At 37.2% G+C, this 14,393-nt stretch overlaps 1 protein-coding gene across 1 annotated transcript; it reads right to left on the bottom strand.

Moving 5' to 3' along the window:
• Window positions 1-5,553: 5,553 nt before the first annotated feature.
• On the bottom strand, window positions 5,554-13,824 carry LOC141442148 (ionotropic receptor 75a-like). Its single transcript, XM_074107054.1, has 11 exons — window positions 13,593-13,824; window positions 13,274-13,431; window positions 13,012-13,177; window positions 12,643-12,838; window positions 11,541-11,713; window positions 11,084-11,316; window positions 10,547-10,646; window positions 9,135-9,322; window positions 8,264-8,371; window positions 6,853-7,019; window positions 5,554-6,199 (listed from the first exon to the last, which is right to left on the bottom strand). The coding sequence occupies exons 1-11, from the start codon at window positions 13,732-13,734 to the stop codon at window positions 5,980-5,982; spliced, it is 1,851 nt and encodes a 616-aa protein (XP_073963155.1). The 5' UTR covers window positions 13,735-13,824; the 3' UTR covers window positions 5,554-5,979.
• Between the last annotated feature and the right edge of the window lie 569 nt (window positions 13,825-14,393).

Below are 14,393 nucleotides of genomic sequence, written 5' to 3'. Positions count from 1 at the left end.
CGCTATTTGGAGTAAGCACTCGCCAATGCGGATCGGAATTATTTCCAAATTTCCTTATCCATGATATAATCATTAATTTTAATAATACGCCTTATATATTAATGTCTTCTTGACAATAGATTTCTGAGTCTTAGGAAACTTTATAGCTTCATACGGTTTACCCGTTTTCGCCATATACATAGCCAGGTACCATTTCTTAGGTGTGTATAAAAAATGTGTATAGGGTGTTATTAAAACCCTGTACTATACTTTAAACCACATTAGGGCTACTAATTACTAATATGATCCAAGTAGAAAAATACTGTGAGTCGAAAAAAAAAAGTTTTGTATGGAAGTGGAGTCGCAAGAAGACTTTCTAATTTCGATGTTTTCCCACTTATATGGTATTAGTAATCAGTAGCCCTAATATGGGTTACAGAATAGTACAGGATTTTTTTTATCAACCTGTAGGTATATTGAAATTTACTGTTCTCATTTTAATTAAAGCATGCATGCCTTCGCCTTCTTTTTTGGGATGCTCAACTACCAAAATGCAATGTAATACTGCAATGTTATATTTCTAGCACGCGTACATGTAGGTATAGCGAGGAAATTGAATCACGTACTGGTACTGGGGTGGAACCGTTGTACTACCAATGTTATGTTGACATCCCATACATTTGCCAAAGAAATCATAGCGAAATAGATCACGAAAAGGTTTCACATTGGATTTAGTTTCCATGACTGTCTATGAGAAATACGCCTATTGTGGTCTTGCCAAACCAAAACATGTTTTTTTTATATATACTATCAAATTATGTGCTCGTAGAACAGTTTAAGCGGTCCGCACGCAGCGACGGCTAGCGCGTACACTGAGGCAACTGCCAGTTACACTCGACTTCCCCGGCCCCGCGACAATATCGGTGCCGCGTATAGTGGTGCATGTCGGTTGCCTCAGTATACGTTGTACCGATTAGCAAAACGGTGTTAGATGCATTCATATACGTCACTTTATTTCCAAAACTAATAGGAATATCCGTCCAAATTTTTTGTGGTAGGTAAATAAGGAAATATTAATCACAAAAATGCAAAAAACTAAAAATCAGAAATTTGTCACTTGTACCAGTATACGTAGGAGGTATCGATACAATACAACAGCCTGTGCCCTGCAGTGGGACGTATATAGGCTGGGATGATGATGATGATACATACAATACAAAACAATGACTCTTTATTGTAGGTAGGCCAGAAATAGTAAGCGGCATATTTAATTTTATTTGTATATTTATGTTTGCCAATAGGTAACATACCGTGAAACATGCAGTAAAAACAAAAATAAGTGTGGTAGTATTTACCCAGTTACAAGCAAACACAGTACACCACGCACGCTACGCTGGCACGTGAGGTATCCCATCTTAGGCCTCTAGGTTGGCAACGCGTCTGCAATACCCCTGGTGTTGCAGATGTTTATGGGCGGTGGTGATCTCTTACCATCAGGAGACCCCGTTTGCCATCCAGTCAAATAAAAAAAAAAAAAAAAAAAGTATACACCATAAACATTCCTCCGCGTGGTTCGACAATTTAGCAAATCGCTTATTAGGTAGTTAATGATGAATTTTACATAAATTAGCCTATTACTTAATTTTAAACAACACTAACGAAATTAGAAAAGAAGTAAAACTAAGGGAGGATACCTGAAAATGGTTAAACTGATCGTGTGTTGCCATACATGCTTCCGGATTGAATGTTTCTTTGCGAACTTCTTTCCGCTGGCGTTCGTGTCGTCACAGCACAGTGTGTGTTGTATGTTTTTATGTTTTAGTTTTTAAATGGGTTCCACTGAAAAACAGCGTTGAAGCTTGCCGTAACGTTTTGCTGAGTGGAGTCGATGTTATTTTTCATTCTATCCATCTAATATATTTTATGTGTATCGAATTGTGTAAATACATGTCTCTCTCTCTCTCTCTCTCTCTCTCTCCCAGCATATACTGTTCGGATGCAGTAACGGTTGTGTTGTTCTGAGGACGAACTCTAGTTGAGTTCGAAACGCGTCAACATAGTGTGGTGGTGGTGATGTGTTCGTTCTTACAGTATAGATGCGGAGGAACTGCATGAGCACTTATTTGTTGCATAGACGTAATTATCGCAAGGCCGCGGGAGAGCAGTTGGACGGATTTTGATGCACATTATAACATAATAATATACAAACTACGACCTGGGCTAGCACATATAATACTTTTTACCCCGGTCAATTGTTTCTGTGTTAAATGAGCAAAATATACGACATATATATAATTCATGTTATGTATAAACTTTTCCACGCAGGCGATGGTCGTTGTGTATATTTTATAGGTCGAGATAATTTATCATCATCCCAACCACTGGCCGCGTAAAATGCATTTGCATCGAGACAAGACAAATGGCTTTTATAATATAAAATATAAAGATTTACTCACTGCACCGTGTTTTATTTTTAAATGACTATGAGAATTGATAAGCCGTGTCCTAATGGTTTGGTTGAGGTTGCTTTGTTTGCGATTTTCAACATGCATGTATGCAAACCCTTTATTGTTTAATGTACGGAATAAACAAAGTAAACAAAAACCGTTGAGGAGAAAGGTCGAGTGGTGATCACCGAAAGATAAAGCGCTGGCAGGCCTCCCACCAGGTGGACTGATGACATTGCGAGTGTTGTGGGCAATCGGTGGATTCAAGTGGTAAGTCGTCTTTCATTGCAGCATTTGTAAGGAAGAGGCCTTTGTTCATCAGTGGACGACTTTATATTTTAGACTAGTTATAGTCCGCGACTCCGTAGTGATAAATTCGGTTATCCTAATTCCGCGTTAACTATAAAAAACTAGGGATAAAAACTATCCTACGTTTTTCAGTCTAAAATAGTCTAAAAACATCTACAACAATGAGGCCGACAGACAGTTACTTTCACATTAATAATATTAAGCCGGCCACACACGCTAGGTAAAATACCGGGTTATATCAGGAGACCCACTTGCTCGTTTGTCACCCAGTCGAATCAAAAAAAATCAACTAAGTAGGTACAAGAATAAAGATAAAACTTCCAAACTATTATGTAAGAAACAATAACAAATAAACGTAAACAAATGTTCATTCCCAACTCCGCATCTAAATTTTCCACGTTGACATATCACTAGCTTAGCAGTTGACGAATGCTATGATTAAACAAGTTCTCAGCCAAACTGTTTCCAGCTCTATTGTTCTACGAAGTAGGTTAAAACTGTGTTCATTGTTTTCTGAATGCTACACTATCGTATAATAGTGGAGATATATTTTGGATCAGGGAGTTAAATGCAAGCGATATTTTGGAGGATTGAAAAGACAATGATCGTTTTGTTTCTAGTCGAAACATTTTATTACGACGTATTAAATGTAGTATTTATCTAACTAGAAAGGAGGGCTGCAAAGATTTTGACAAGGTGAACCAAAAAGAGGTGAAATAAACGAAAACTTATCAAAAAGAGGTCTTCAGAAGACCTGCAAAAAATTTATTAAAATAAAATATTTATTATAAGTCGTTTTTTTATGGTATAGGGGACAAACGAGCAGACGGATCGCCTGATGGTAAGCGATTACCGTCACCCATGGACACCTGCAACACCAGAAGAGTCACAAGTGCGTTGCCGGCTTTTAAGGTAGGAGTACGCTCTTTTCTTGAAGTGCACGTCAAGTGATCGCGAAATGAGTGATGTAAACGGCATGAAGCACGGTGGGCACGAGATAGGAGCTACACAAGAAGATACTCCAAAAGCGGATATTCCTGCCGTGGTCGACGTTGGTCCAGAGCTACACATACATTATGTATTAGCATAATTACTATTCAAACCTAAGTATTACCTAGCAACACATTTTTAGGGTTCCGTAGCCAAAATGGCAAACACGGAAGTTATTTAGTTATATTATAGTTTCGCCATGTTTGTCTGTCTGTCTGTCTGTCCGTCCACGGCTTTGCTCACAGATTATTAGTGCTGCTAGAAAGCTGTAATTTTGCACGGATATAAAGTAGCAACTATGTCGACAAAATAACAGGAAAAATTTGGAAAAAAATATCGATTGATTGGTGTTTTTTTTTCTTGTCCAACCCTATAGGTAGTGCGGATAGGTCTTATAAAATCATTGGGGAGTTGCGAAGACGGTGTTTCGATTCAGCGATATGTTTTCGAAATATTCAACTCTAAAGTGAAAAATTTTCATTAAAATAGAAATATTACGTACTTGATTTCTTCGTAACGGCTACGGAACCCTACCTTAGACGTGTCCGACACGCTCTTGGCCGGTTTATGTTTAGATGCTTCAAAGTCAGAACCATCATAATTATTAAGATAATGGAAAGATCGCGTGTTTCTAGGCTTCCAAATTTCATATTTGCTCACGAAATTTTCCAAGTACTTACTCAATGAGATATTCAGCTCTCTCTCTAAGAGAATTCTTAACATCGATGTGTTTTATATTCGCAAATTAAGTATCGTTTATTTTCTTACTTTAACATTATTTGAAACGGGTACCTAGCAGTTATTTTTCCCACCGTATTAAGTCTATATTGGCTTCTTAAGTACTTATGTTCGCTTGAAGAACAGATAACCGTTGGGGGAGAAAAGTCCTCGAGTGGCGACCACGAACCGGAAGACGAAGCGTTGGTGGACTGACGACATAGTGAGAGTAGCGGGAAACCGGTGGATGCAAGTGGCGAGTTGTCGTTCATTGTGGCGTTCTAAGGGGGAGGCCTTTGTCCAGCAGTGGACGTCTTCCGGCTGATGATGATGAAGTACTTATGTAATATAATACAAGCTGCCTTCAGTTGCCCGTATTTTACAATTTTTACTGAAACGAAAACATAAAAACCGGCCAAGAGCGTGTCGAACACGCCCAAAATAGGGTTCCGTAGCCATTACGAAAAAATTAAGTAATATTTTTCTAAGGATTTCGTATTTTATACGGAATCTTCCAAGTTTAGGTATATTTTATACCTTAGGCTGCTATTTACTCATAAACTACTAATAATTCTCAAGCAAACTTAGCCGTTATAGTTTTCCTTGAAAGTTTGATATATACTTACTACCATCCTGATTTTTTTCAAATTTTTCCACTCACCGGTTTAGATTTTAGAGGGGGGGGACGCTCGATTTTTATGAAAATTTGTACTTTAAAGTTGAATATTTCGCAAACAAATCACTGAATCGAAAAATCGTCTTCGCAACTCCCTTGAAAGACCTATCCAACGATACCTCACACAATGGGGTCGGATGAGAAAAAAAAATCACCCCCACTTTATGTCTATGGGAGGTACCCTAAAAATTTTTTTTTTTAATTTTTAATTTTACCATTTTGTCGGCATAGTTTACTTATATATCCGTGCAAAGTTACAGCTTTCTAGCATTGATAGTCCCTCAGCAAAGACGGCAGACGGCAGACAGACAGACAGACAGACAGACATGGCGAAACTAAAAGTGTTCCGTTTTTGCCATTTTGGCTCCGGAACCCTAAAAACTGAAAAAAAACGAGCTGTCATTATTTTCAAATTTTAATAACTTTTTACCTCAATCTAAAAATACAATATTCTTAGTACACTAGCTCGTTATTTATTTTCATTTATAATTTCTCTAGTCTAAGGCTGACCAATAGATTTTCTAGGTGGGCAAATTCATTACATTCTAAGGACACATCCGGTTGCTACTTTTAGAGGTGTCTAACTTCTAAAATTATACACAAAGAAGGCTTGCCAGCTCGCTCGGAGGTTTGTGTTGTAGGTTTCATTATACATGGAATCTAAATCTTATTGTAATCCTGGCCGACTCCGTGTTCTTGCTGTTTTTTATATACAGATTTGTACTGACATTGATTTTGATTGTCATTCTCGCTTGTTTTCTTGTGTTGTGATCTGAGGTTGTGATTGAATAAACTCTACTTATATATTTTGCTTAAATAAGTGTTTGAATCCAGTTCCACAATAGTTTGGCCAGTCTTGCTCTAACCCCTATTCCTTGTGTTCCGTCGATAATGCAACACTTCAGCCAAAAGTATCACTACGCCAAGTATCATCCCATAGAGAAGCAGAAGTAGAACGGGATAGCAGTCCACCAGGGATACGGACACGAAGTTGCCTCCTCGCGCAGAGCAGACCGGCTTCTTGGAGAAGATGAGGCGAAAGGCGCGGTCGTCCAAGCCAGTTTCCATGTTGCGAAATAAACTGGAATACAACACTTTAAAAAATTAATAAGGTCTTTGGACCAACGGACTTCTCGTACCTAAGATCCAAGGAAGAAAGGAAGGATAGTTAAAGACGCCCGGGTCTTTTCGCTGGCGATAGTCCGGCACTGTATGGGCTCTTCCTTTCCAGTCGTCTATAATAGATAATTATCCCGAAGCACACCCCTATTTCCTATAAAGCACCTCTTAAATCAGCTATTAATAAACTGGACAGGATCTGGGTTCAGTGGTAGTGTAGGGGTATGGCACGCAGTACAGAATGCTGAGGACCTGGGTTCGATTCCCAGCGCTGGTCTCTTTTTCTGGTTTTTCATTGCATCCATGTCTCAGTTTATACTATTATCTATTCTGTAACATGACCAAGCAATCACTTACTACTTATCTATTTGACATTGAAATTAAGCATGTATTAATTTTGTGTCTGCTATTGTATGCTCCAATGGGGCAGATTATGTGCGACTCGCTACTACTAAGTACTTGTACCAATTTCACCTACGTGTAATATCATAATCATACAATAAAGATATTAATAATATTATTATTAATAACTATTAGTCATCCCCCCCATTCCCATCTACTTCTTGTTGCTTTGGTAGGAAGCGAACGATTGGATAGGAAAAAGCCGCAATTTACCCAATTTTAAAAATCTCCTTGTAAGGAGATTCCTTCCTGCAGCTTTGCCACGGTGAGACGTCTTGATAATACGTGATCTCGCGGAGGCCACATTTTTCATGCTCGTAGAAATACTTCTCAATCACTTTGTACGCTGATCCTTGGAGGCAGTGGAAAGCAAATGGAGTCTTTCACATGAAAAACAAAACGTTTATTCTTTAAGTAGGTTGCAAAGGGCTCTTTTACATGTCACTTCTTTATACTACCAGCGCTTTCAGAAGGACCGTCATTTCTAAGAAAGAACGTGCCGCAAGAAATTTGACAGAAGTCATGTTTTCAAAACAAAAATTATATTATACGTTATGCCTATCCAATTTATTAAAAGTGTAAACAGACCGATTTCATCAAAATTCTTGTATAAACACCCACTGGATCGGATCAATAACATCATCATCATCATCATCCCAGCCTACATACGTCCCACTGCTGGGCACAGGCCTCCTCTCAGAACAAGAGGGCTTGGGCCATAGTTCCCACGTGGGCCCAGTGCGGATTGGGAACTTCACACGCACCATTGAATTGCTTCGCAGGTTTGTGCAGGTTTCCTCACGAGCTCGTGGTAAATTTAAAATGTAATTCCGCACATAAATTTCGAAAAACTCAGAGGTGCGAGCCGGGGTTTGAACCCACGACCCTCTGCTTGAGAGGCGATAGATCAAACCACTAGGCCACCACGGCTTTTTTTTTTCAATAACATATTTATCTATAATTCGTGTCTTTTAACTAGACTTCTAATCACTTTTTTTACCAAAATTAACTTGATTTGAATATTTAATTTTCATTTGAAAAATCTTCGTCAAAATCTGACGTTATTCCTTGATTGAAACATGTGTATAATCTGTAGTAGCATAGACTAGCGTAGATATGGTGGAAAATTTGTTATTTTAAAAATCGATTAATGCGCGGAAGAATAAGAGATTTTGAATTAAAAAAAAGTTACCGCTTTTATAATTGAATAAAAAGTCTTTGGAATTAAATCAAGTATTGTAAATAATAAAATACATAAAAATACGTTGATCTATTCAATTAATAAATAATCAATTTACTGAACAGATTAATTATATTGCAATAGGTTCTAGGTTTTACATCACTAAATGTCTATGGTCGGGTCATTAACCTTTGTTTACGCTTGTCATAAATTGGATTGGAATACAATATACAAATAGACTTTGCAAATATTACAAGAACATTGAGTAAAGACAGTCATATCATTTAGCTATCCAGATTCAAATCCATCCAGCCCTTTTTGGCGTGAAGTAGTAACAGACAATACACACAACATCAATTAAATATTCTTAAAGAACTGGCTGAAAATATTTTGGTGTCATATTGTGATGCCATGTACATTTTAAACGTGAAATATAAATATTACCTTTTGCAGGTGACGAACTCCATCCTCCAAGTTATAAAAATTAGGTTTGGAGCCCTTGGGCACTATTTTCTTCTCGTAAATCGCTTTTCTTACTGGTTCTTTTTGAATCTAAAAATAAAACAAAAATTTGTTCTGAAAAGTTGAACATTTCGCAAACGAATAACTGTATCGGAAAAATCGTCTGCACCATCCCGTATTGATTTTAAAAGACCTATCTAAAGATGCCCTACATTAAAGGTTAGACGAGAGAAAAAAAAACTACCCTACTAAAAAAGTTTTATTTTAAAGATTTCATTTTATTACTTTGTAACATATTTTATCCATGCATAATTACGGCTTTCAAGCACGAAATAGTTTCTAAGCTAAGCCGCAGACGGACAGACGGACATGGCGAAACTATAAGTTCCTTTTTATGGAAGACCGTTATTAAGGTTAACTCTGTTCGTGATGGATGTTTCTAGCAATCATGTTTCACGATAGTTTAAATGAAACTTATACGTCCCAGCCTATTTTCGTCCCACTGCTGGGCACAGGCCTCTTCTCAGAATGAGAGGCCTTGGGCCGTAGTTCCCACGCCAGCCCGTGCGGACTGAGAACTTCACACATACCATTGAATTACTTCACAGGTGTGTGCAGGTTTCCTCGCGATGTTTTCCTTCAGCGTAAAGCTCGCGGTAAATTTCAAATTTCGCACATGAATTTTGAAAACTTAGAGGTGCGGGCCGGGTTTTGAACCCCCGACCCTCTGCATGAGAGGCGATTGGTCAAACCACTACGCCACCACGACTTTTTTACTTGAAACTTATATAAAGGTCAATAATTTTTAAGTGCAAAGTTTACATTAAAGCGTTAAGAGATGAAAGAAATTTACTGAAAAATAGTGTCTGTTATACGGCGTGTCCTCAACTCCCAGTTCCAACTTAGAATACAGCAGGTCAGAGAGGGTCCGTATCTGACCAGAGCTGGACTGCAGAAGCACCACGATGTTTGCGGAGTACGCGGTGTAGAGGAACAGGAACATGAGAAATAGAACGAAGATGACGAAGCGGCCCAAGGTACCTGGTGGAAGAGAACTGTAGAGTTAACACAAAATATCTGATAGATTTGCTAACAGAATAGGTAGCACTCTTCTTTGATAAGCTTAATACTCTTATCTACCATGCTGACGACGATAGACTCTAGCTTAATTGCGGTATAGCCCCCTGAGGCCCGACGCAAAATTTCTGTTTTCACAATTTGAACCGAACACCAATCAAGTAAAGTGCAATTTTTTTATATCCTCATGTGAGGACCAGGGGATCTTGGAGGATAGAAAAAGAGGTAATGTAATAAGTCCTGGTTTATACTGCACCACTCTTGCGCAACATTCAAACAAACTTTGTTGGTGATTATTGGTCTCAGCATCTATTCAGAAAAAGTAATATTCATTTTCATCATATTCATTGTATTGTTTATTATTTGTAGTTACCTTTAAACTCCACGGTGCTTCCTTGCTGAGTGATAGCACTCACAACGACCACAGCCACGTCACTAATCGGGATCAACGTTGACGTTTTTAATACATCGCACGTGTGTAACAACTTGGGTGGTGCTTAACCTTGGTCTTTTCGACGTTGTGCGTCCTGAACTAATTGTAATCATCGCCATACTGATACTAGACCGCTACTGTCCTGCGTAATGACATGTAATTGCAAGTTCATACATAAAGTCTAGGTCTTAATGTGAAAATGAGTCATTGCCCGTAATGATACGCATGGCGTAGCAGCAAGACCACATGATGCATGTCGCATGCTGATCTAAGGTATCCAATAAAATATTTGCAGGAATTATATTTTTTCTTTTACAAATATAAAATTTTAATCGCAAATGTGATGAAAAACATTGTATACATGTCGCACGGGCGGTACTAGAATTACGAACATCGACTCATTAAAAGCCGGCTTATAATAGACTCGTTAGTATTTCCTTATTTAGCTCCCTCAAGACACAATGTATTATTCAGAAACAGTAGCATAATTTGAACTTTACGAGAACGGTAATTTAAGGCTACGCTAGCTAAGCTAGTAAAACTCGTCGCACGCGCTTGCAGTTAGCACTGCTTATACTATTGTTCAATAGGCTTCCACTCGCTACGTGAAAACTGCGTCAGCTAGCGTAAGCCTTACAGTTCACCAAAGATAGGGCGAGCTGCCAGAGTGGCCCCTCAGCAAATTTACTATAAATAAATAAATAAATATCACGGGACACTTGAAACCAATTGTATTGTTTATTATTTGTAGTTACCTTTAAACTCCACGGTGCTTCCTTGCTGAGTGATAGCACTCACAACGACCACAGCCACGTCACTAATTTTCGGGATCAACGTTGACGTTTCACGATCTTCCTGTTAATTGACATCATCATCTATATTATCATCCATATTACTATTATTATTGTTAGGATTATACATAGTATTTTTTTAAATTCCCGTAACTTTGACAAGTGGCTCAGTTCATCGTTAGAAACTACCTGGTACTTAACTTATTAGTTAAAACGATTAAATATAATGAGTTCACAGTCATCGTAAAAAATCTAATTCTAAAGTTCACAAACTTGAGTTATGAATCAAAAACAATTTATAAATTGAGAACGTTTTGGACTGTGTTACTGTGTTATTTATCTGTTAAACAGTAAGTTTCTCAGAAAAATCAACTTCATTCGACCTATTGAATGATCCCTTAAAGTTAACGGAAGCAACAATATTATAACACATTGTACACCGTAATTGATACAAATCAAAAATATCAGCTTTTGTACTGAAATGATGTATAAGAAACATACCTCATCCCTAAATTTCCTCTTCTCCCAATACGCATTGACATACATAACGGTAATCATAATGACGACAAAGGATCCAAAACAGTACCATACTGAGCCATTAAAAGGCAGAAGATACAAGTTATTCTGAAAAGACAAAGGTGGCTCTCGAAAGATAAACTTAACAGACGAAGCTATGGGATGCGTCAGAAACTCCAGAACCGACATGCGTTCCTTATTTATAAACATTACTGATCCTGTGAACAAAAGTAGGTAATGTTTAATTTTATAAAGTTTCATCATGAATGACCATGTCGTCGATATAAATTTTGGTAATGAGACTGTGGATCTACATGATTATTATTCATACAGTATAAGAAAAGAAGAAGAGATAATGTGTCAGTTTTAGAGTCAATGAGCTAAGCTACAATCCTAAGATTAGTACATTTAATAATGATGATGATGATGATGATAATTTAACCTGAAAGTTCAGCTTCCCCTTGCACCATGTGCCCGAGAATGCCGGTCCAAGACCCGTTGATGTAGTATCCCCAATCGACAGCGTATATCATTTTTCTGGTCGCGTTAATGAAGTCGTAGAGAGACGTCAGTTGGCGGTATCCACATTTGGATATGGTATCTATATCAGGATATCTGTGTAGGAAAATTGATTTTTTTATTCGGCTGGATGGCAAACGAGCAAGTGTGTCTCCTGATGGTAAGAGACTACCACTGCCCATAGACACTTGCAACACCAGGGGTATTGCAGATGCGTTGCCAACCTAGAGGCCTAAGATGGGATACCTCAAGTGCCAGTAATTTCACCGGCTGTCTTACTCTCCACGCCGAAACACAACAGTGCAAGCACTGCTGCTTCACGGCAGGATTAGCGAGCAAGATGGTGGTATCAATCCGGGCGGACCTTGCAGAAAGTCCTACCACCTGCATCTGTTCTGTTTTTTGTACTTACTAGTATAATTTAAGGAAAACTGTTAATCTAAAATATCGGAGCCACTTCTTTTGCCATAACTTCATTGATCATAAAAATTTACTTATCATACGTACGTTTGCTATAAAATATATAGCACCGTGCTAGCTGGATTTTTAAACTTACATATAATGCAGTAGGTTAGATTAGTTTAATTATCAATTCTGGTTTTACTCGTATTGAACTGATGTGATGTTGATGTGATGATAGAGTCGGAAGCTACGCACTGAAACTCCAAGACAGAATAACATAACCTAGCCATGTCTAGGCTTGTTAGAATAGTCTTGTATTTTGACTAAGAATGTAGGTATCCAGGGTCTAAATGATGAGGTTATATGAGTACAATAAAATGTTTTTTTATTGAATACCACATTAAAGCTTAACCTAAGGCACAGGTTGTACCTATTTAGGAAGAAGCGTTTCAGTCAAGTGGACAATGTAAAAGATGTTTTGGAGATTATTATTATAGTAAGGTAAGTCCAGAAAACAGAGGAACATGGAGAAAAAACTTAAAGCAACAATAGTCAGGCAGTTACCATTACAAGTGTGTTTTTAGGTTTTTAAACTATAATTGTTTTATTGAGTGCACATTTACCTCAAATCATCCAAGTTATTAAAGGTGTTGTTGTCAGTAATCACAACGGAAGTGGTTATGGTCTCAAGCGCAAGGTTTTTACGTCTCATTGGTATTGTCATTTCCATGACATGCCTTGACCTGACGAGACCGACGTTCGCTGTCCAAATGCCATAGTTTTCTATGATCCAGTCGCGATGTGGCTTTATTTTGTAAACTGTAAATCCAGATTGTCGCATTTTTAAAACCTTCAAAATTAACATGTAAATAAAAGAGGTAGTTCTTTCACATGGTACATGAAAAAAAGGAAAAAAAAATTACAATTTTTGATGTGACTTGTTGTTATAATTTATATATATTATCTTCTTTTCTTTCTATGCTAGGCCTTACCTAAATCCACACTGTAACTGTCATTTAGATTATGTCGTGTGATGTATACTTCAGAGTCAGGTAGAATATGTAAGTCATTTAATTCTGAAGGCACATTTTTATCGGTAATTGCCAAACTTAGTAGAAACCATCTGAATGGTTTGCCGAACAATTTGCTAAAATTTCCCTTTAAAATGAATTAAGCAAAATGTTAATTATTTTATTGGCAACAAAAATTGGCTAAAGAAATATTTTGTGAAGCAGTTAGCAAATATTTATTTACCTGTTGAAGGACTTCAGTTATTCCAGGACATGCTAAGTCAACCAGAAATATGTTTTTTTCTTTAATTAGAAGATCTTTAGTATCTGTCATATTAGTAAATTTTATAGATTTGGCATTTGATGCAATAGCCAGATCAGACATCAACTGTTTTTTCATCACTGAAAAAAATTGTCACATTGTTTGTTTTTTTTTTCGTAATTCGTTATCATAATTATTAATATTACTATTGAAAAATACTCGTAGTGGCACAATTCATGCTAAACAGTAATCATCAACTTCTAAATATTAATTATCTTTAAAACAGTTGAAATCTGCTTACCAGGTTTCCAACACAAATTAGCTATAACATTAGAAGGCTGATGAAAGCTTCCAAGAACATCAACAATAATTTTGATTTCATTTTCTTTTGACACTGCTACGATTATTAGTAACCACAACAAAATAAGTTTTAATACGCTCATAATTAACTTTGAATAAATTCACTTGCACCTAAAAATCTCCCTGTGGTACACCTCAACGCGTGGTTAGCACAACAGCGGAAGTCATTGATTTCTTTTCTGCAATAATATCTTCTGGTAATATCAAGTTAAATAAGGAAGCTTTGGAGGTTTAACTACGTTTGCTTAATAGAAATCAGCAGATAATTGATGCATAGATAATTCAAACGGCTGTGGCAAGTCTGCTTACATAAATGGTGGTTGTGGATACAATGTGCCTATTAATCGAGTAGGCACGTCCACTTTGATGTGTGCATAAGTAATAGATTGTAGGGCAAGAATAACGTAGCATTACACTGATGTTAAGTTGGTTTTTCAAATACTATATTAGTTAATAAATTTTAGAAGAGTGAGGTATCACACAGATTAGCCTCCTAACCAATATTAGTAAAGTTTTTTTGTGTAACAGTATGTATGTATGTAAACTCTTTATTGTACAAAATAAAAGAAACAAAACACAATTGACAAACTTTGAGATACTTGTACAAAGGCGGACTTATCCCTTTAAGGGATCTCTACCAGTCAACAGTTACTTAGTATTAAAAGGTCTGCGGCGTTTTCCTGTCATTTTAGTTTCGTCATTAGTATCCCAACAAATCGTTTCTTCGGTAGAATAAGCGCAT

The sequence above is a fragment of the Choristoneura fumiferana genome, chromosome 25 (assembly GCF_025370935.1).
Source record: "Choristoneura fumiferana chromosome 25, NRCan_CFum_1, whole genome shotgun sequence".
In the NCBI taxonomy this organism is placed as follows: Eukaryota; Metazoa; Arthropoda; class Insecta; order Lepidoptera; family Tortricidae; genus Choristoneura; species Choristoneura fumiferana.
The sequence above is the reverse complement of the archived record's forward strand: the minus strand, read 5'-3'. Positions and strand labels throughout refer to the sequence as shown.